The sequence below is a fragment of the Alternaria triticimaculans genome (assembly GCF_023758025.1).
Source record: "Alternaria triticimaculans strain BMP 0046 chromosome Unknown scaffold_5, whole genome shotgun sequence".
Lineage (NCBI taxonomy): Eukaryota > Fungi > Ascomycota > Dothideomycetes > Pleosporales > Pleosporaceae > Alternaria > Alternaria triticimaculans.
The window spans coordinates 1273090-1293907 of NW_026055962.1; the positions used below are offsets into that span (position 1 = coordinate 1273090).

The 20818-nt window shown below is 53.2% G+C and overlaps 10 protein-coding genes across 10 annotated transcripts; 7 read left to right on the top strand and 3 right to left on the bottom strand.

Moving 5' to 3' along the window:
* Positions 1-2716: 2716 nt before the first annotated feature.
* J4E78_004744 (uncharacterized protein) lies at positions 2717-4179 on the top strand (the record flags this gene model as incomplete). Its single annotated transcript, XM_049365372.1, has 4 exons — positions 2717-2918; positions 3102-3449; positions 3538-3757; positions 3825-4179. The coding sequence occupies 4 exons, from the start codon at positions 2717-2719 to the stop codon at positions 4177-4179; spliced, it is 1125 nt and encodes a 374-aa protein (XP_049223173.1).
* Positions 4180-4372: 193 nt separating this feature from the next.
* TVP23 (Golgi apparatus membrane protein tvp23) lies at positions 4373-5107 on the bottom strand (the record flags this gene model as incomplete). The annotated part of the gene is made up of 3 exons (XM_049365373.1): positions 4373-4527; positions 4593-4928; positions 5011-5107. 3 exons carry the CDS (start codon positions 5105-5107, stop codon positions 4373-4375), a joined length of 588 nt encoding a protein of 195 aa, XP_049223174.1.
* A 299-nt stretch (positions 5108-5406) lies between these two features.
* Positions 5407-6413, top strand: J4E78_004746 (uncharacterized protein; the record flags this gene model as incomplete). Its single annotated transcript, XM_049365374.1, has 2 exons — positions 5407-5413; positions 5491-6413. The coding sequence occupies 2 exons, from the start codon at positions 5407-5409 to the stop codon at positions 6411-6413; spliced, it is 930 nt and encodes a 309-aa protein (XP_049223175.1).
* Positions 6414-6485: 72 nt separating this feature from the next.
* Positions 6486-8070, bottom strand: J4E78_004747 (uncharacterized protein; the record flags this gene model as incomplete). The annotated part of the gene is made up of 3 exons (XM_049365375.1): positions 6486-6695; positions 6743-7713; positions 7761-8070. The coding sequence occupies 3 exons, from the start codon at positions 8068-8070 to the stop codon at positions 6486-6488; spliced, it is 1491 nt and encodes a 496-aa protein (XP_049223176.1).
* Positions 8071-8242: 172 nt separating this feature from the next.
* On the top strand, positions 8243-9780 carry J4E78_004748 (uncharacterized protein; the record flags this gene model as incomplete). The annotated part of the gene is made up of 6 exons (XM_049365376.1): positions 8243-8560; positions 8617-8676; positions 8740-8858; positions 8904-9523; positions 9570-9639; positions 9687-9780. 6 exons carry the CDS (start codon positions 8243-8245, stop codon positions 9778-9780), a joined length of 1281 nt encoding a protein of 426 aa, XP_049223177.1.
* Positions 9781-10590: 810 nt separating this feature from the next.
* Positions 10591-11964, top strand: J4E78_004749 (uncharacterized protein; the record flags this gene model as incomplete). Its single annotated transcript, XM_049365377.1, has 3 exons — positions 10591-10929; positions 11476-11580; positions 11920-11964. 3 exons carry the CDS (start codon positions 10591-10593, stop codon positions 11962-11964), a joined length of 489 nt encoding a protein of 162 aa, XP_049223178.1.
* Positions 11965-12459: 495 nt separating this feature from the next.
* J4E78_004750 (uncharacterized protein) lies at positions 12460-13324 on the top strand (the record flags this gene model as incomplete). Its single annotated transcript, XM_049365378.1, has 4 exons — positions 12460-12463; positions 12549-12604; positions 12667-12723; positions 12788-13324. 4 exons carry the CDS (start codon positions 12460-12462, stop codon positions 13322-13324), a joined length of 654 nt encoding a protein of 217 aa, XP_049223179.1.
* Positions 13325-14597: 1273 nt separating this feature from the next.
* On the bottom strand, positions 14598-14959 carry J4E78_004751 (uncharacterized protein; the record flags this gene model as incomplete). The annotated part of the gene is made up of 2 exons (XM_049365379.1): positions 14598-14752; positions 14806-14959. 2 exons carry the CDS (start codon positions 14957-14959, stop codon positions 14598-14600), a joined length of 309 nt encoding a protein of 102 aa, XP_049223180.1.
* Positions 14960-15957: 998 nt separating this feature from the next.
* On the top strand, positions 15958-17439 carry J4E78_004752 (uncharacterized protein; the record flags this gene model as incomplete). The annotated part of the gene is made up of 6 exons (XM_049365380.1): positions 15958-15964; positions 16020-16071; positions 16125-16332; positions 16385-16541; positions 16590-16975; positions 17023-17439. The coding sequence occupies 6 exons, from the start codon at positions 15958-15960 to the stop codon at positions 17437-17439; spliced, it is 1227 nt and encodes a 408-aa protein (XP_049223181.1).
* A 415-nt stretch (positions 17440-17854) lies between these two features.
* On the top strand, positions 17855-20571 carry J4E78_004753 (uncharacterized protein; the record flags this gene model as incomplete). Its single annotated transcript, XM_049365381.1, has 7 exons — positions 17855-17938; positions 18194-18288; positions 18378-18420; positions 18476-19014; positions 19064-19325; positions 19375-20041; positions 20090-20571. The coding sequence occupies 7 exons, from the start codon at positions 17855-17857 to the stop codon at positions 20569-20571; spliced, it is 2172 nt and encodes a 723-aa protein (XP_049223182.1).
* Between the last annotated feature and the right edge of the window lie 247 nt (positions 20572-20818).

The window sequence follows — 20818 nt, forward strand, 5'->3', positions numbered from 1 at the left end:
CTCTATCGCTGATTCATCGCCAAAGGCGAACGAGGGGTTGGGCATCATTACACCCGCCTCAGTACACGTCGCCTTGTATGAAAGAATACATGGGTGTGTATGCAGATGACAGTCTGTCACTGCAACAGCAACAGTCTTGTCGCCTGGACAAGGCCGTGGTAGTTCCTTTCTCCGGGTCGTTTCTTACTGTATTCTTACACATTCGTTCGTTGCACGGAATGGAACTCGGTGCAACTCATCATTCCCTGTATCATCATTGCAGGCGATCTTCTCGCCCTTGTACGGAGTCGATCATTCGCATGTACCGGATTCAGCATCGCACGAAGCCACAAGCTCGTCGGCTCCCACGCTTGCCTTCCACGCGAACTTAAGACCCGCTTCTCTTGGTAGTAGCTCTACCATAGCTCACATATATAGCCAGTATAGCTATCCTACAATAAAATACGTAAATTAAGAGCCGAACGCATCGAAAACCTTACTTCTACTCGCGTACCTCCACCCGTCCGCTGCCGCATGGATCGGCTGAACGTCCAATGTCGTTGTGCGATCGCTTTTGAACGGGCCGGGACCTGGCTTGTACCGGTAATATGGGTAAATTCGAAGCGTATGATATGTCGATCTTGGCAGGGTCAAGGAAGACGTCGCCGAACAAAAAGAAACAGCCCAGAAAACGTGGTAATGGGAGGCACATCCTTTCCTCCCTGATAATGGATCCCTTGCTCGGTTCCATCAGCGACGTCGTGTTGAAGACAGACTTTGACTAGTCGTTCGTGTAATGACATGCGCACGCGGGATTTTGCGAACTTTACTCGATAACAGCGAATGAGCGTTATGCCGTGCTTACGCCCCATTCTTCACCATGCCATTGGGTCGCTATACCATTTTCAGAGGGATTCCTGACACCTCCGTACTCCGCACCTCTCTCCGCCCAGCAGCAGCGACCAGAACCCATCAATGCGATGCAGTCTTTCGACTCCACCTTTCGAAAAGAATTGTTTCCACTTCCGCGGCTGCAGGAGCAAGGGAATCAGGTCACATTCACATTGCATGGTGGGAATAGATCTGCACTACTCCTTCCCTTTGCACATCCTCCTCAACAAAAGGCCCCAGTTTCCAGAACATCGTTCCCCGGGAAGACACGCGACTGACATGACGGAGGAACGTTATGGAAAGAGAAGGTCCCCCTTCCACGTGTGGGTACACGGGCGCATCTTGACAGCGGCCCCTTGTTTTTATCGGTATAGCGAAACGCCTCTTTAGGAGCAGGCATGAACGCGTGCTCGGCTCGAGCTGCAGGAACAGGTATCTGGGCCGCAGAGCGGTTGGCCTGACGCGACATGGGTGTTGCGTGGCCCGCGCGTCTCGAGGCAGGATTTATCCAACGGCTCGGCTCAGCAGGCCGTAAGAGCAACCGAGATTGAGGGCTGATGTGCCCTGGGGGAAAATGCTGGACGCGATAGCGAAGTCGGTATCTGCGGGATGTATTGACTTGTCAGACATAATAATTTCGGCACTTATAGCCTTACGTGGTGCGTTGTGGACGGTCCGATAGAAGAGTTGTCGACGAAGGCATGGGTTGTGCGAGCGGCTTCGAAGTCGGACGTTGAGGCCCCACACGAGGCATGAAAGTCGACTCAGTTTCAGCTTGCGCGCGATAGATGTACGCAGGGCTCCTGACAGACTCTGCGACCATGCTCCGTTTTCCATGTGCGCCTGAATAAGAGAAGTGGACCGGTCCGCGGCGGAAAGATTTGTTATTATCCGCGTCGCCTACAGCATCAGGCTCTCCCTTCGTACAGTTCGGCGTGATAGTCGTGCAGCTCCACGTTCACGTACTGAATGAAGGCTCATTCCAGTCGCCCTCGAGCCTGCTACACACAATTAACGCCGATAGCATCCGCACGAAATATGCTTTCTAACATCGCAGGCTTGGAACAATACATGTCTCGACATGGCCATGCTACTATGAGCACTGGAATATGTCGTGTATGCTTTGACAGCTGACGTGCACTAACTCAATAAAATCGACCCGCGATGTTGCACATTTCCACTGCGCTGTTCGCTCTTAAATCCAGGAAGCCCTTGCGCAGGTCAGTGATGAATATCCGATAGCGCATAGATTCTTAAGAGCGGATGTCAGTCGGTGCAATTAGCGTGGTGGTGTGACAGCTTCCACTGCTGGCTGGCGACTCCACTACATCCTGAATCCCAGACCGAGATTACCTAGTATTGCATAGCAGAGTGTGGCTAAAACTCTTAGAATCAGCTTAAATTCAACGTCGCACAAGATGAGTCTTCAACACAGGCGCTGATGTCACAAACACATTGTTCACATAAGCCATGTCTCCCATAACACTAGGCACATATCTTGGAGCCTACCTAACTCTTGCTAATACTCATCCAGAAAGCGTTATTCGCAAAGTCAATTAACGGAGTCGCAACATATGGCACAAAAACGCGTGCGTGTTCTAGACTTTAAGGATCTAAACAACGTCATGACTCCAAGGGTCAGGGCGAAGGGTAAGGAAGGCGATACCCCACCATGTAGCGTACCTAGGTATACGTACCGACCCCATCCCCACTTCCATCGTCATTACCAAGCAACGAGGTACGACTTCCGACTTTCGCCATCGCCAACACGATCAATTCGCATATCGCACTGTACAGCTCTTCCTTAGACCCACAGTGCACACCCGGTACTCGTCTGCAAGCTAGCATGGTCGCGATGGGAGGTGGTCCAGATTTACCGTCTCGAAATGCACCGAAAGAGAAGGAGCTTGTGCTATGCGCATTGCACTGGCCTCAAGAGCTATGCGAGCGTGGCTTGAAAACCCTCAGAGAAGCTTTCGACGATGTGGAAGTAAAGTATTTCCAAGTCAAGTGGGATAGTGGCAAGTCGGAGATGGACGCACCTGAAGGTCAGTTGGCAGTAGACACACACACACTTCCAGAGTATTGGTTGTTTTGAAGAAGAGATCGAAACCGAGATGACGGGTTCGCGCGTTACCAGTCGTCCAACAAGCACAACCCATCTGCAGCTGCAGAGCTTCCATGCTTCCCGCGATTATACCTGTTACACAACGTGGCTAATATCATCCCAGGCGACATCAAGCGCGCAACCTATATCGCGACGCTATCCTGGCTCCCGGAATCCGCATCGTCCATTCCAAACACCAAGCTCATCCAATTCTTCTCTGCAGGCACAAACCACGTTTCCAGCCACCCTATCTACACTGACTCTAAGATCCCGCTGTGCTCTGCTAATGGCGTTCATGGCCCGCAGATTGCCGAATGGGTCATCATGATGAATTTGGTGCACAGTCATAGCTACACTAAGCTTTATGACAACCAGAAGAACAAGGTTTGGGACCAGAAAGTGGGACTCAGTGTCAGTGATCGGGTGGGGAAGAGAGTGGGTATATTGGGGTATGGTAGCATTGGTCGACAAGGTATGTTTAATCAACTTTGAAAAGACGGAGAGACACAAGTTCTGCTAGCATACTTGATGCATATGAAAGCTATGCTAATCCATGGCAGTCGCTCACGTAGCAAAGGCCATGGGCATGGACGTAATAGCCTACACAGCCTCACCACGCAAAACCCCAGAGTCCAAGCACGACAACGGGTACATCGTCCCTGGTACTGGTGATCCTGATGGCAGCATTCCCAGCGCGTGGTACAGCGGAACTAGCAAAGAAGATGTGCACGAGTTCTTGAAGCAGGAAATCGACTTATTAGTGGTTGCTGTGCCGTTAACGTAAGTAACTTGCCCACGTCATGTGAAGAGTAACGATTCGATCAGTTTTCACTAACACATGAACTAGAAAAGCGACGACGCATCTCCTGTCTACCGAGGAATTTGAGCTCCTGCACAAGTCCAATCCAAAGGGCACCTACATCGCGAACATCGCGCGGGGGCAAATCATCGACCAGAAGGCTCTCATCACTGCTCTGGAGAAGGAACATATTAGTGGTGCGGCCCTTGACGTTACTGATCCCGAACCTCTACCTAAGGATGATCCGCTGTGGGATGCACCAAATGTGCTGATCACACCGCACTGCAGTGGAGCGTCAGATGCATACGCGGACCGCGCGTTCCAGTTGTTGATCGAGAACATAAAGAGGGACCGAAGTAACGGCAAACTGATCAACGAGGTGAACCGCGAGAGAGGCTATTGAGCCAGCACAACCCATACTATAGCTCAGTAGAACATTCAATTCGATTTGATAGATCGATGTAGGGTATCATAGACGCCCTGGGTAGACTCCAAGTAATAGACCATATGCCTAGTCGTACAAGACTCTTCTGCTTTCGTGTCAACAGCCAGAGCAGAGAAACGAGAAATTCGCGCAAACACCAAACGTCCGTGTATCACCGCCTGAACAGCCCCGAGATCATGCCGCCAGCCAGATTCCTCGCGAGACCCGAACCGTACATGGCGTTTGAGGCGAAGCCCGTCGCTTGGCTGAACTTGTCGCATCGGGAGAAGGCGAGGGTATTCGTAATCGTAAGGACAAGCGCGATAACTGAGACCAAAACGTTAGCACATGTCTCTTCTTTAATCACCTCGAAAGAGAATGCCACCACATACCAACCAGCGTCAACCAAATAAACTCCAAGCTGACGAGCGCCACAATCGCCAACAACACCCACAACACAGGCTGCGCATAGAGCGCGAGCCAAAAGAAGCGCTTGTCCGTCGCATTGATCTGGCGCCCCGTTTCCGGATCCAGACTCTCAAACACCCAGCGCCCGTCTCCCGTGTTGGCGTCGACTTCATTCCACCAGCGGAGGCCGACGAGGCGACGGCCAGCAATGTTCTTAAGGTAGTAGAAGTCCATTGCGAGGAGCAGGATGGTGATGATGAAGATCATGACGAAGTTTGCGGTGAGGAGGCGGAGGCCGAGGAGGTAGACTAGTAGGGAGGCTGGGGGAGGGTTAGCTGTGAAGGTGATATACTGGGCATGTATGCATGTGGTGCCTGTAGCTTGTAGGTTGGGATAACGTACAGATGCGAAAGGCGAGGAAGGTAAGCAGCGTGATGGGATGGCTGCTTAGTCTCCAGCTCAGCGAACCAGGCGCCGGCTCTTGTTGTGCGTTCTCCATGGTTTCTTGTGCCGTCGGGGTGTTCGTGGTGCTGGGGGAAACAGTCCGAGACGTGTGAAGATCAGCTTCACGTGGCTTTCTCAGGGACGCGTCGGCGATCGGCGTTTGGGGGGAGCTTTGGTGGAGCTGCGACTTCCCCGCACGTCATAGGCTAGCGAGAGTGTCCGAGGTGTGTAACGGCTATATGACTTTCTGCCATTGAGGCTTATACAGTTTTGTGCTCGAGGCAAGTATCTCGGAGGAGGTAATTCAATCAGTTCTGAAGCAAAATGGCGGCGCCAATTATAAGGAGGGCGTGCATGTACGGTATACCATCACCACTCCATTCACCTTCACATACCATACAAGCAGTTCCACCAGTACCAAACTGACACTCCTCACAGTGCCGTCCTCCTCCAAGCGCATGCTCGAAAAGTCCTTCGCCATGACCGCCGACAACGTAACCTACGACCTCGAAGACAGCGTCGCCCCGCACATGAAGCCCGAAGCGCGCTCCAACCTGCGCTCTATCCTCAACAAGCCACGACCCGCCGGGATAAAAGAGATGTGCGTAAGGATAAACAGCGTAGACACAGGCCTTGCGCTGGATGACCTGACCGAAGTGCTCAAAGGCGAGCACCTCGATGCCATCATGCTGCCCAAGTGCGAAAGCGCTGCAGACCTGCATTTCGTCACGGATGTGATACGGCATCTCTCGCCCGACCGCCATCCTAGTGCAGGGACACAAGGGACGAGGGAGCCTGTGCGCATAATAGCGCTGATAGAAAGCGCAAAGGCGATTCAGAATCTGAGTGAGATTTGCGCTGCTTCGCCGTATATCTCGGGGCTTGTCTTCGCAGCAGAGGACTTTGCTAAGGATATGAGTCTCACACGTACACCCTCGCTCATGGAGTTTTTGTATGCAAGGAGTGCGATTGCGACGGCGGCGAGGGCTGCTAGACTTCCTAGTACTATTGACTTGGTATGTACGAGCTACAAGGGCGAGCAGGGGCTCAAGACGCTAGAGGAAGAGTGTTTGAATGGCAAAGGGCTCGGCTTCAACGGCAAGCAATGCATACACCCAAGTCAAGTCGCCGTGTGTCATAAAGCCTTCAGCCCTGGGGAGAAGGAGCTCGAGTGGGCGACCAGGATAGTCATAGCGGATGAGAAGGCAAGCAAAGCTGGACGAGGGGCCTGGACATTGGATGGCAAGATGATCGATGCGCCAGTCGTGAAGAAGGCGCATGCGATACTGAGACATGCTGAGGTATGTGAGATGGATGTAAGTGCTGTCAAGGAGACATGGAAGGGACAGGAGCCTGAGTAGCTGCCAATGCATGTTGGCATCTTCATATTGTTCTCCTACAGGATGACCGTGATAGGATCGTATGGCTTTGATCTATACCGTAATCATGACACTGGCGTTCTTGTACCAGCTCAGCAAGGGGTTGTCACCATTCTTCGTTGTTGTCTCCGCAATGTCTGCTCTGCCGGCCATGAAATCTTCGTGTAGGTATGTTCGTGCGAAGCGTCCGGTTATCGACGTGTACATGGGTTCCATGACCTCGAAGTCTGTGGGGAAGAGTATGTCAAAGTAGCCTTGGTGTACCTGGAATGTGTTAGTAGTTGTCTCACAACACAACAGACCAAACTTACAAGAGGTGTCGAGACAGGAATCATCTGCCTCTTATACCTCGTTTGCACAACAGGCGCATTGATACCTTCGACCGCATCGCCCAGCTTATGGAAGTCGCTGCTAATCAACTTGTGGTTTGGAAACTTCTCGTACAGCATGTAGAAGAACTGCATCAGCCGCGTTGGGATGTACTCCGGCATGCTCATATTAGAGCGGAACGGTACCAAGCTCTTCAAATTGTTCATGAGCCGCGAGCCTTGCAGCGGGTGTGGGTATGTGGTACAGGCAGCGTGCCTGCGCTCGAGGAATTGGGTAACGAGGGGGTCTATGGTGCGCGAGTAGTATTCGAAGAGCTCTCCACGAGGATCTATGACGACGTGGGATTGATATGGGAGGCCCGTTTCGAAGTCGTACTTTAGGGCATCGTGTGCGAAGTTGTCGAAGACTTCCAATGCGAGGAAGTAGCAGGGAGAGGAGACGTAGATGTTCCAGTCAAAGACACTCCGGTTGATGATTTCCACCTTGTCAGAGTGACCTCGCGCATATGCTGAGTGTCCTAGACCCTTCTGTTGTAGGTCGGCCAGTTGACTGGAGATCTCGATGATCTTGAACTTGGTGCGCTCGTACACGTCTGGGTGCACATCCCGTATGAAGTCGAGAATGTTCAACATCATTGTACCGTTACCCGCGCCCATTTCGTATATGTTCAGGTCATGGTATGGGTAGAAATTGTACTTGTAGTCCTCTACTAGGTAACGTGCGATTGCTTCTCCATAGTAGGGCGAGAAGAGTTCGGTCGGCGTATGCCAGAGCTGGCGTAGGTCGTTCGGTTCTTGGTAATCGAGATCGTCTTCGAAGGCGGTATAGCGGTGCCGCAGCTGCTGGAAGAATTCGTGCTCGGAGCCCATGGAGTTGAAGTCGAATGGATCGCCCGGAGAGAAGATGACGACTTGCTTGGAGAAGTAGCCGTAATTGGGGTTGTATAAGCTGTCTTTGAATCCATTAGTATATTACTACACCACATGTCAGAGTCCCAACCTTCTATAAAGTCGCGCAACAACATCTTGACTCTGCGCGGTCTTTCTCTCCTACTCCGCAGCATGTCCGCTGTGACCATGGGGTATCTCTCGAACTCTTCCGTCCTCTCGTGAGGGAATGCATTCTTCCTCGGTGTCCACCTGCTCTCGCGCTTCGTTTCTCCCTCACCCAACCGTGTGGCCTTGCCTCGTCTTTGGTGGTGCGGTATGCGGGCGCCTGCGAGCGCTGGCCGAGCTCCGCGGGCAAGGCATTGCGACGCTCGGTGTGAGAATAGCTGGCGGAAGAGTTGCGTGGCGAGCGGCGAGTCCATTGGCGCCAGGGACAATTGTCACGAATGCGTCGCGACAGCAGTGGTGGCTGTGGTCTTCCGCGCGAATGCACGTGGTGAGCTTTGCGGGCACCCGCGCCAAGACGGGGATACCACCAGCTCCGATCGCGTCAACTCTGCAAACTGCACGCCACAACTCCCCAACTTTTGAAAAATGGTGGATCGCTCCAAATATTACCTCTTAGGCGCTTTCCTACTAGGGATTGCTCTGACGACTGCATACAACAAAAAGAGGTCGATAGAAGGAATAGATAATGCAGATCAACTTCTGGCGCAGCAGCAAAAATGGCTATCGCAACTCGCAAAAATTAATGACTTGGAAACGTTGAAGAAGAGTTTACTGGAATTTGGTGGTGGGCACGGCGCCTTCAACATCAAGGAAGGCATCGAAGGATGCATAGGCGACACGCCCCTCATCAAAATCAAGTCACTTTCGGAGTTTACAGGATGTGACATACTTGCAAAAGCTGAGGTAGGAATACTTGCATGGATTTATTTGCCCTGGAATGTCGCTAACGTGAATAACAGTTCCTCAACGGAGCCGGCAACAGTCCAAAAGACAGAGTCGCTCTAAGCATCATCGAGATGGTACGAGAAGACTCTACTCCGCCACCCGTTTACATCATGTATGTTTGCTGATTCTCATAACAGGCTGAAGAGAAGGGTCTTTTGATCCCACACTCTGGTGACACCATATACGAAGGCACTGTGGGGAGCACTGGTATATCATTAGCCGCTATTTGCAGAGCAAGAGGTTACAAAGCACACATGTAAGTCGTCATCTGACTCAGAGGTGTGTTGGCTGACAAGCGAAGCTGCATGCCAAACGACATCGCAATCGAGAAGTCAGATCTCCTCCTGAAGCTTGGTGCTGAAGTAGAAAGAGTGCGCCCGGCGCCTATCGTGGACCAGAAACAATTTGTCAACCTCGCACGATCGCGAGCAGAAGAGCACACCGCAAGTTCCGAAAAGCCTGGGAGAGGACTCTTCGCCGATCAATTCGAAACGGAAGCCAACTGGCGCGCACACTTCACTGGCACGGGACCTGAGATCTATGAGCAAACTGGGCGTCGTGTAGATGCTTTCGTTAGCGGCGCTGGCACTGGAGGAACTATCTCTGGAGTAGCGTTATTCCTGAAGTCCAAATTACCCGACATCAGGGTCGTCCTTGCGGATCCCCCTGGCAGCGGCTTGTTCAACCGCGTCAAGTACGGTGTTATGTTCGACCCCAAGGAAAGAGAAGGAACGCGGCGGCGACACCAAGTGGACACAATCGTTGAAGGGATCGGCATCAACAGAGTGACTCACAACTTCGACGTTGGTAGGGAGCTGATCGACGATGCCATCAGGGTTAACGACGACCAAGCAATTTCCATGGCGCGCTGGTTGGTCGAGCACGATGGCATCTTTGCTGGAAGCTCTAGTGCTGTGAACTGTAAGTTGTGAAGCGTTCAACAGCAGGCGGCACTGACTTATTGAAGGCGTCGCTGCCACGAAACTTGCAAAGACACTCGGTCCAGGACACCGCATCGTCACCATATTATGCGACAGGTAAGACGATGTCTCAAAATCCCAAGTACGTACTAACACCTTCACAGTGGTGCAAGGCACTTGAGCAAGTTCTGGAAAAATACCGAGCCAGTTGGTGGCGCCGAGAACGATGTGTCTCTCCAAGCCATTCTCGATGCTTGAGGCCTCCTTCCATTAACGCTATCTGCCTTCAGGTACCTGACGCATCCATGACCTTCATTCTCATTATCTAACCCCACCACAGTTTTCGAAAACGAAGAGGTTGACAATTCACCGCTGGTTGTGTCTGAAACGGAGCTGTACAGCGGCGTTCAGATCATGAAAGATTTGCCAACGCATCACAGTGTCAGCCAACACGCCACCGCATCCTCAACAAGGGTGATCAGCCCCCCGCCTTCATCAAGCACTACCATCACTGCCATGAATGCGCAACATTGTGTGGCAGTAACCTTCCATCATCCACGAAACAATGGACACGTGACAGAAGAAGACAAAGATCAACTCTTCACGAGATACTGGGAGTCAGAAGAGCAAGTCTTGAGCGGCGGTGTCTTAACAAAGAGCAAAGCTCGAACAAGACCCATTCTTCTGACAGCCGCCACGCCCGTTTGTGTCGCCTTTATATACTACGGCGACCCCTCAACCCTGCATGCTACACACTCCCGGCTGGTTCATACCAAATATCGTCGCACACGTCCTCCCGCAGCAAACTTCCTCCATTCAGCAAGCCCTTGCCCGACCACAATCTCTTTACCAAACGAACATATGCCTAACCGACGCATGAGCGATACAAACGGAATCAACAAAGCAATAAGTCCTACATCGAGCATTGTGCAAAGGCGAATAGCAAGAAAGATGTCACCATGGAATCGCAACCCAGCCCTCGCAAATAAAATTGCCGAAATGCGCCTCACCATCGCCCCCATAGTGCACGTGGAGACAGGGATACCAGCACCCGAGTTCCCCTCTACAATGCTCGATCTTTTCCTCCTCACCGAAGCGCAACTCGACGCGCTAGCCGTCTACTATTCCCAAACACATTCAACAGATCTCACAAACCAGTACCCACAGACAATGAACTGGCAACAACCCTTCTTAGACGCCAGCGATACCTTGCCCGAAAACTGTAAACTAGGTGAGCTGGAACGGTTAAAGATCAAGATGAGGATGTTTGCGAGGTTCATTGGTATGAGGGGTGCGGATACACCGCGGTGGGAGTATGACCGTCAGATTGAGATTTTGAGGAATAAGATCCAGAGGAGGATTATGGATGAGGAGGAGAAGGTGCTGAGGAAATTTTATCAAGGTCCTGTTAGTAGGCCATGAGGGCTTCGAAGGGTGTCGGGCGTGCCGGTCATGCGTGAGGATGAAGGGAGGTTGCAGCTTTGTTAGAGCGTTGCCATGACGAGCTTCGCATATGGCAGCAATGTATCCGCTTAGTTTTACCTTCTCGTGCCCCAAAAATAGTGGTCAGATTGCAGCAATACGTGGAAAAGGTATTGAATGTGTGTGATTCTGGTAGTACCGAACTATCAACCATGGGTTCGCAAATCGCAAAACCATTCCACAGACCTCATGCAGTTGCTTTAAATACTCCCAACACCCAACTTGAGACTCCTGAGCTCATATATTCACAATACCATCTACGCCACCATGAAGCTCAGCATCACCATCCTCCGCCTAGCCCTATGCGCCGCCGCCGCCGCCGCCGCCTCCGTCCACCTATCCGAATCCCAACTGCGTCAAAACCCCGACACAATCCCTCTCGCAGATCTCGAACCCATAACACCCCTCAAACAGGTAATAAGTCAAGACTAACTCCTCCCCTGCATGAAAAAATCGCCTAACAAAACCTAGTGCTACAACTACTGCATGGACACGCTCAAGTACAAGGCCCGCCGGGGCGGAGAGGGAGATTGGAATTACATGCGCTGCTTGAAGGCTTGCAAGGAGGATCCGAACGTGAGTGGGACTAGGATAAACGTCTGAGCAATTCTGTGGGTGTTGGTTGTGGACTTGGGTGTGCTGACGAGGGTGTAGTATGCTGAACAGCCTACGGAGACGTGGCGGGCGATGTTTGTGTTGCAGGCGAAGGACTGTGAGCGTGTGGCGGATGAGTTTATGAGGGATCATCCGCGTGATGTTATGGATCTTCCGGAGCATCTGGAGCGGATGGGTTGTTGAGGGGGGTGTGGTTTGCGTTGCGATGGAACGTTTTGGTGTACTGGGGCGCATGCATATTGTGGCCTTCTAACGAGGCGTTCAGCAGCTCTAAGAATCGAATTCATTCACCCACTAAAGTGCAAGTTCGATGACGAGCGCACAACAAGCCACATGGGTGTCTAAGCCCAGAACACTCACTCTTCTCCATACAGTTTTCTTCTCTGGCACATGGCCATCGTCTAATCGCGGATTGGAGACGCGCGTCTTCAGGATGTTGAGCGTTTTGACGATGGCTCATTGGACAAGGTATGGAGTTCAATGGATCAAGTCATCACTCAAGGGTTCAGGGACTACACCCCCTCAACGCTCTCCGCACTGAAGCGATCTCACACAGGCCCTTGAGAAGGGCCCAGATCTATTTAAATAGCCAACCAGCCGCGAACTTTCAGAAATCATCTCTCTCAACATGAAGCTCCCCACTAATATCCTGGGTGTTGTCTTGTGCACTGCTATTGCAGTCACTGCACAGGCACACGACTCACAGCAAGCTTCCAACATCGAAGCTCCGAAGGCCCAACCCAGTGGCCCCGTATCCAAAAGCAAAGCCGCTACCGATGTATGATTTGAGAGTAGATCTCAGCAGTATATGAAGTCTGACGACACGTAGTGTGCGAAGAAATGCGTTAGCCCTCTCTCCCACGAAACCGAGGCTGAGTGGAATATCGCGACGTTCTGCTTGGAAAGATGCGAACTCGATAAAGAAGCAGCGGTATACCTCGGATATGATGATATGCTCAGGAAACTTGCTACGCCGTTGAGTGCAGTAAGTTCCAAATCCTACTTCTACCAGAACACATTTCTGGGAACCTTACTTACTCAACCCAGGCACACAACTCCTATGGCAAAGACGCTTACGGTAAAGATGAACAGGGATTCAAGTTGGTAAGTTCGCAGCAAGGATTGCGTTTATCCCAGTGCTGAAAGAGACGTGCTGACCGGATGACAGCACCGAGAATTCCTTGATGCGGACAGTCTTTTGGCGTTTGCCGAAAAGCTCGAGAAGGCGACCTGGTTCGATGAGTCAGACCAAAACAACCACTACAGACACGTTTTGGAAAGTATCGAGAACTTGAAAAGGCAGTTCACTCACTATCCGACAAATGAGATGGGAGAACTGGCAAGAAAAGCGAACTCCGAAGAAGATGCCAAGCGAACTGCCGCGCTGAGAGATGGACCGTTTGAGTCAATGCCAGTAAACGAAGGCACTGACGCTCCATCATCCGGAGATCTCCTTGACGCGGACACTGATTGGCCGTCTGTGGACGAGGACGAGGATGAGGAATATGCGGAATTTCTGAGCAGCAATTGGGAAGTTGCCGAGAAGATCAATGCCTTGTGGAATACTGATAAGATGTATGTGGTGGAAGTCCCGGGTAAGACAGGTTCATCGTCAGAGGGTTCCAAGCGATATTGGTTGCATACGTATGACGGTCGGAAATACGGGCCGTACGACAACAAAGCTCAGGTAGAGTTCGCACTTTGAGCGCGGTTACGTCATCTCATCCACCAGAGAAATGCGAAAAGCCTTCTGGTGGTTCATCTCGCGTTGATGGAGGGGTGAAGTAGGGTAGAGCGGCTTCTCTAGATCACATGTAGTACCTCGGGGGTGGTGACACTGTCCACAGCAACGATAGCTAAATCCATGTCCACTCCTGGATTGCGCAATGCACCACCATGCATGTGAGGCCGTGTATGCCAACGGCAAACCTTGGAGGCTGATGGTAAAGAGCCGCAGCCGAATTGACCACCTCACGCTAGCCCTCCGGTAACACTATACCTCTTCCGTCCAAGCACCAAACCGCCAACGGCCCGGGAGATCGACAGAGCAGCATCGGCAAAGCTTCGCTCGCGTTCGCCCATCACTCACCAGCACTTCGCCAATACTGCTCCTTCCCCGCTCACGATGCGCCCGAGCCCCCAGGTTCTCTCACGCCACCACAATTTATCGTGAAAATGCCACCACGCGCGCGTCCCCGCCACCGTCCCTTGACCATCGCAACCATCTGCGGTACCGCATCGCTCATCCTACCCACCGTCACGCTCATCCGCCTCTACACCATCGCGGCGCTACCCGTATACTCGCTCATCTACGCTGGCTTGATAAGCGGGGTGACGTTTCTCTTCTATGGCTACGATAAGATGCAAGCGCGGAATCTGGAGTGGAGGGTCAAAGAAGTGACGTTGCATACACTGGCGATGGTGGGAGGGTGGCCGGGAGCATTGGCAGGCATGCACTATTTCCAGCATAAGACGAGGAAGGTGAGATTCCAGGCTGTATTCTGGGGGATCGTTCTGGGCTGGGAGGGTGTCGCGTGGCTTGTGTGGAGTGGTGGGGTACAACTTGGATGATGAGGGGCTTAGAACAAGTCTATCAAGACGACGGAGAAAGATTTCATTAGGGATATGGGAGGCCGTTATGAGAGTCATGACGGTCGTGAGAGTACGGCCCAAACCCGCCGGGACGGTATACAAGGAAAAGGCTACCGTAAGAGGAGCCACAAAGGAACCACTAAACGCCTACCGAGGGGTATGCCCAACATTCCTCCTCCGCTATCGTGTCGCTACTCCATTTTCTTCCGGACGTCCCTCTGAATCGTCTCCTTGGATGCGATAACCCATCCCCGAAGGTATTCGAGCAATGCCCTCAGACACGCCTTCACCACCTCCTAGTGGAACCGATCCGAGATCTTCTTCGATACGTCCTTGGTCTGATCCCAGACTTGGGTCGCCGCTCGGACTGTACAAAAGAAGAGGCATTAGCGACCGGTGAGCGGAGATGTGAGTCTATCAGCGCTTTCACCAGCTTGCTCTCCAATGGGGTTCTGCATGGCGCCACCCGCGAGGTTGCTGATGCCCTGCTTGAGGTTCTTGACGTCTTCTTGGTCGGAGGTGGGGATCTTGTTGATCTGGTCTGGGAGATGTCAGTGTTTGCTGGGTGGTGTTTGTGAGTATGGAAAGACTCACCCTTGGCCATGTAGGACATCTTGTTCTCGCCCATGGTCTGGAGGGCTTGCTTCTCCATCTTGCGCTTCATCTCCGGGGAGATACCGAAGAAGTAAAAGTAGCCGGCGGCCAAGACGATCAGGCCAGCGAGGATGGTGAAGATGCCGATAGCCATAGTGGAGATTGTGCGGTTGCTCGTTTGTGTGAGAGAATTTGTATGGGAACTGGTGTGTAGTGCTGCTGCAGAGGAGATTTGGCAGAATAAAGAAGTGATGTGCGTGGTATGGTGGGTGTTTGTCGATCAAGGCCCAGATTATGTAGACGGGAGGGCATGACGTAGGAATTCCACATGCAAACCTGCGCGCGTTGCGACTGCGGGACCAAACGAGCGGTTCCTTCTTGGCATGAACTGGGCCCTACCTGCTGTGGCGCGTGCATTCTGAGAGCATTGAAATGGTCGCGTCTCCAAGCTATAGTAGAGTCATACTGCGAATGCAACTGTGCATTGTCTAGCGGCCGTTGGTGTCGGCATACTAGAGAAGACCATTAGGGAATATACGAAAAGTACGGCCTCTTTCGTACCAGAAGAGAGATTAACTGTTCGGCTCTTAAGGATATGATTAAGAAGCTGCGAGCAGAGAGATGTCTATGCTTCGCGAGTCAAGATGACAGACCCTGGAGCCTGCCCGACGCGTGTATACTGCAACCGAACGTGTATGCAATGTCCGCCCACTCATCTGATAGTACGTGGTAGCATCGACCTGTGTTCAATTGAGCCTGACAAATATGGCATGGAGAAAGCGTTGAGGGCGGCTGCTAGGTTTTGAGCCATCCGCTGGCGCTGCGCCTCAAAGGCTCAAACCCTGGAGGCCGCGAGGCGGACACGAACATCGAATGCGCCTGCCCCACAGCCAGGCTAGGTGCTACTCCAGCAAGCCTTCCAAGACGCTCGACCTTTGTTGCTGACCCGGTCCAATTCCGTGCCTCCTTTTCACGACTTTCCTTTGCAGCCTTGCCTTTTGCTCCTAAGACAGCATTGCTACCTAACTGTTGTTTCTTACCCCTCACCCACCCCACCACCAGCTGAACGCGCCTGATAGGCACCCCAAATCTCACCCTCAGCCTGAGACGACGCTCGCGGCAGTCGTATAACTGCTTACCAGCTCGCCCATCATGAGTTGTACTTCCCTCCCTGCCGTGCGCATTGCCATATCCAGGACTGACTGCTGGTCTAGTGACAAACATGCTCAACAAGCTGCACGGCCAGCCCGACAGCTATGATCGCAAGTCTGTACCCTGCTGCCCTGCGCCCCGACGTGTACTGAACATGCCATTCACAGATCACGATACCGCTTCGGAAAGACACTCGGCGCCGGAACCTACGGTATCGTCAGAGAAGCTGACTGCCCCGAGGGCAAGGTCGCTGTCAAGATCATCTTGAAGAAGAATGTGCGCGGCAACGAGCAGATGGTGTACGATGAGTTGGAGATGCTGCAGCGCATGAAGCACCCTCACATTGTCAAGTTCCACGATTGGTTCGAGTCAAGGGTATGCGCGATACGGGTCCCTTCTGTGGGACTGTGGAGCTGACACCTGCCAGGACAAGTACTACATCGTAACCCAATTGGCGACGGGTGGAGAGCTCTTCGATCGCATTTGCGAAAAGGGCAAGTTCACAGAAAAGGACGCCGCTGAGACAATCCGACAAGTACTCGACGCAGTTAACTATCTCCACAAGAACAATGTCGTTCACAGAGGTATATTCTCCGCCTCGAATGCGACCACAGCAGCTAATTACTGAACAGATCTCAAGCCAGAGAACCTGCTGTACCTCACACGCGACGCGAACTCCTCCCTCGTACTTGCGGACTTCGGTATCGCCAAGATGCTTGACTCGAAGAGCGAAGTCCTGACCACCATGGCTGGCTCATTCGGATACGCTGCTCCTGAGGTCATGCTCAAGAAGGGTCACGGAAAGCCCGTTGACATGTGGTCCATGGGCGTCATCACATACACACTGCTGTGCGGATACTCGCCGTTTCGGTCAGAGAACCTTGCGGACCTGATTGAGGAATGCAAGAACGGTCGCGTCATCTTCCACGAGCGCTACTGGAAGGAAGTGAGCCCGGAGGCCAAGGAGTTCATCAAGAAGCTGCTAGAGCCCAACCCAGACAAGCGCCCAACCAGTGAAGTACGATGAAGCAGTCAGGGTCTGTTGGAATGCACTAACAATACTAGGCTGCTCTCAAACACGTTTGGCTCAGCGGAAGCACTGCTACCGACCACAACTTGGTGCCAGAGATCAAGGCGTACGCGGCAAAGGCCCGTCTCAAGCGCGGCATCGAGCTCGTCAAGCTTGCCAATCGCATCGAAGCGCTCAAGATGCAAGAGGACGAGGAAGAGGATGTGCCAGGCGAGGCAGACGTGCCCGCCAACGCCCGCGAGGCAGCCGGCGAAGCCATTGCATCGCATTCCGAGGACAAGAGTTTGGCAACCAAGGAGAACGCAGACACAGGCAAGGGACCTGGACGCCTAAGCAGAATCGCAAAGGGCGCCATCTTCCGGGAAGTTGTGCTAGCCAAGGTGCGCGAGATGAAGGAAGCGGAGGCGCGAGCAGAGTTCGAGAAGAAGGCGTCGGAGCCGGTGCAGAAGTGAGAGAGAAGTTCTGGACGACTTTCCTTGTTTCTGGCGTGATCCTACAAACATGTTGAGTTTGCTGCAGTATTAGCGGAGGTCTCGTTTCCCAAGTATACCCCTGGAAGATAGCGACCAGGCCCCACTACCTAGAAACACTTGATTGGCTGAATGACATTGTTTGAAGCGTGATGCTGCAAGTTCCGGTGTTTACTATTTGCCGTAGCCATGGTGTGGTGGAGGACGCATCTGGTGATGCAAGCGGACCGTGCGCGGGTGCTTGGCAAAACTGGGAAGCCTAGATTGAACACTGCGGCGCGTCCACCGGGTTGACGACGGAACGCGCATTTCACTGCACCGCCGCCACGATCCCTACACGCCTCGAGACGCTCGGCAAACCACTCAGTCCGACTACGCGATCACGAATCAACCGGAAATGGAGAGCGCGGCCAAGCGCAAAGCCGCGAGTGCTGCAGCGGGCGACCACGACGGGCGCCCTGCGAAGCGACAAAAAGGGACGGTATGTGCAGGCTGTGGTGGTGGGCGATGCATCGTCGGGCGTGTCCTGGAGATGGACGAGGCGTGATGGGCGCGTTGCGGGATGCTCCTTAGTCCACCAGCGCGACACCTGGGGGGTTCGACGACCAGGCCATCACCCCGTCGGCCCCTCATCACTCCTCAACACCACGCGCGCGCCGGCGATGCACTCAGCCATGGCGGGAATTGGATCAGACAACAATGAGAACAATGCTGACAGGAGACCGCTTCCGTGCAGGCCGAGACGCCCAATTCCAGGTCAGAGACGGTCGAGTCGACCACGACGGCAGGCTTGAAGTTCCTCGACAGCTTGAAGCAGGCCAAGGACAAGACGTACGTGACGCCCTCCTTACGCCTGTCGCACTGGCAGCTCCCATACTCCCCGGTGTGCGAACGTATGAACCCCCACTGACAACTTACAGCGGACGCCCCATCGCCGTCCACTTCCTCACTCTTCCCGACAAGGTATGTCCCCATTGCGCTCCCGCACTGCACCAGGTCCACTGACAATTGCATGCAGGCCGAAGTGCCCGATTACTACGAATTCACGAAACTGCCCATTGCTATTGATACCATCGAGAACAAACTCAACAACGGCGAGTACGCGTCCCTAGCTCAAGTCGAGAGCGACTGCAAACGACTGGTCAACAACGCAAAGGCCTTCAACGACAAGAACTCCGTCATATACCAAGATGCCGAGCGTCTACGCAAGACCGCCTCCAATTGGATGGTCAAGCACAATCCCGCCTACCGTGACGGCAACTATGTCGCAACAGCCACCCCGATCCCAGGCGAAGACAACTCCACCCCGTCGAAACCTTCCCCCCGCGTTACCTCGACCCCAAGAACTGCCCACGCACATACACCTGCCACGCAAGATACAGCCGACCGCCCTCGACGCGCGGCCGCCATCGCGGCGTCGGCTACACCGGCACCGTCAAAGTTGCGACAGTCGGCGTCTGCTGCGCTGGAAGAGGACGACGATAGTGCTGATTATGCAGGAAAGACATTCCAGCAGGCACAGGAGCAGATCGTGAGGGAGATTCTTGATTATGAGGAGTAAGTCGCATGCTCCGTGCTCTAATACCAGCCAGCTAACGCCCTTCAGCCAAGGACTGCAGATATTCCTGCCCTTCCAGAACCTCCCGTCGCGCAGCTTGAAGGACTACTACCAGCTGATCAAAGACCCCATGTCGCTGGCCGCCATACAGAAGAAGGTTCGCGGAGTAGTGGGACGCGAGGCTCCGACAGGCCATACATTGTTCAAGAGCTGGGACGCTTTCGAAGAAGCCTTCAGTCTGATTTGGAAGAATGCCCGTATCTACAACGAAGATGGTAGCGACATCTACAACCTCTCGCTCGAGCTTGAAGTATGTATACCGTCTGCATGCTCTCATACCTGAGTACTGACCGGCGTAGGAAATCTTCAACAAGAAACTCGAAGAAGCCAGATCCAAAGTCAGCGAGCCAACGCAACCGAAACTGAAGCTTAACATGTCCAGCGCCGCAGCGGCTCCAAAACAGCAGCTGAAGCTGAAGCTGAAGCCGAGCCCGGGATCAGAACGTAACACTCCAAGTGCTCGCGATTCTGCGACGCCCGGCGTCATTGTTGACAACGACGCCCTTCAGCGACAACAACGACATGTTCTCGATAGCGTGGGCAACCGATTATCTCAAGCCCCACCCGGGAAAGCCGCGACGCCAACAGCGCCTGCCAATCCGTTTACTGGACCGAGAGGTGGTGCTTCGTCGATTGCACCACTCTCTGCCGCCCTGAACAAAACCGCTGGATCCCCGCCCGCCGTCAACGGTGTCAAGCAAGACGTCCAATCCCCTGCCCTGAGTGCCATCAGGCCGGCCAGCACCGCACCGGATAGCCAGGCTGCCCGACTCAGCGTCCCAGCGCAGACTCCACATCCAAGCATGGCCCCTCCACAGAGTGTGTCTCGCCAGGCAAGCGGCAGCCCACATCCGAACGGTATTGGGCTGCAGAATGGAAATCACGTTCCCTCATTCCAAACGCCAACTTACTACGCGCCTCCACCAGTAGCCCGCGTAGACAGTTTCAGAAAGGTGCCACTCAAGAGTAAGTGTAGCAATCCTGATTCAAAAGATCCTCCATTAACAAACGCAGGCGTCGACGAAGCACTAATACCCAAAATCACACTCAACACCCACCCAGCACTTAACCCGTCGAAGCCATGGTCAACGAGCATCCTGGCGAACAAACAAAAGACCATGTACAGTGCCACGATGGTGGTCGCACCGTCCAACTCTTACATTCAAGTTGTACCCAAGGTCCCTATCGCGCTTACAAGCCGGATGTACCGCCTCTTCGTCACCGTGAATGGCAACAAGACACTCGAAGCAAATCGCGTTCCTGTCACAGCAGGCATCAACGGCACAAGCCCAAGTCCCAGCTACGAGGGTGGCAAGAAGAAGGGCGAGCCACTGTTCGAAGCGAAACTCGTAGCCGGCGTCAATCGTATCGAGGTTGAGATTGTCGCGGAGAAGGAGCGCAAGGTTCAGTCTGAGAGTGGCACTGCAAAGAAAGAGGATGTCGAGATTGAAAAGTGTACAATCTTCCTACATTTACCTCGGCAACCGACGCATTAGGCATCCGACGACTTGGACAGGGCAGACCCTGGATACAAATGGTTGGACTCGCTCGCGTCATGGTTAGACGCTCATATTGTTTCTTGAACGCCTGGGGTATTGGCGTTTACCATGGCGGTGGCATCGGCATCAGGATGACAGGAGTACGGTGCTTGCTTGCTTTTATTTATGGCGGTATACCTGAGATTGGAGCGTGTTGTCAAGCTGGGAGAATGGGAACGGGATAACAGAGGATTGAGACTATTGG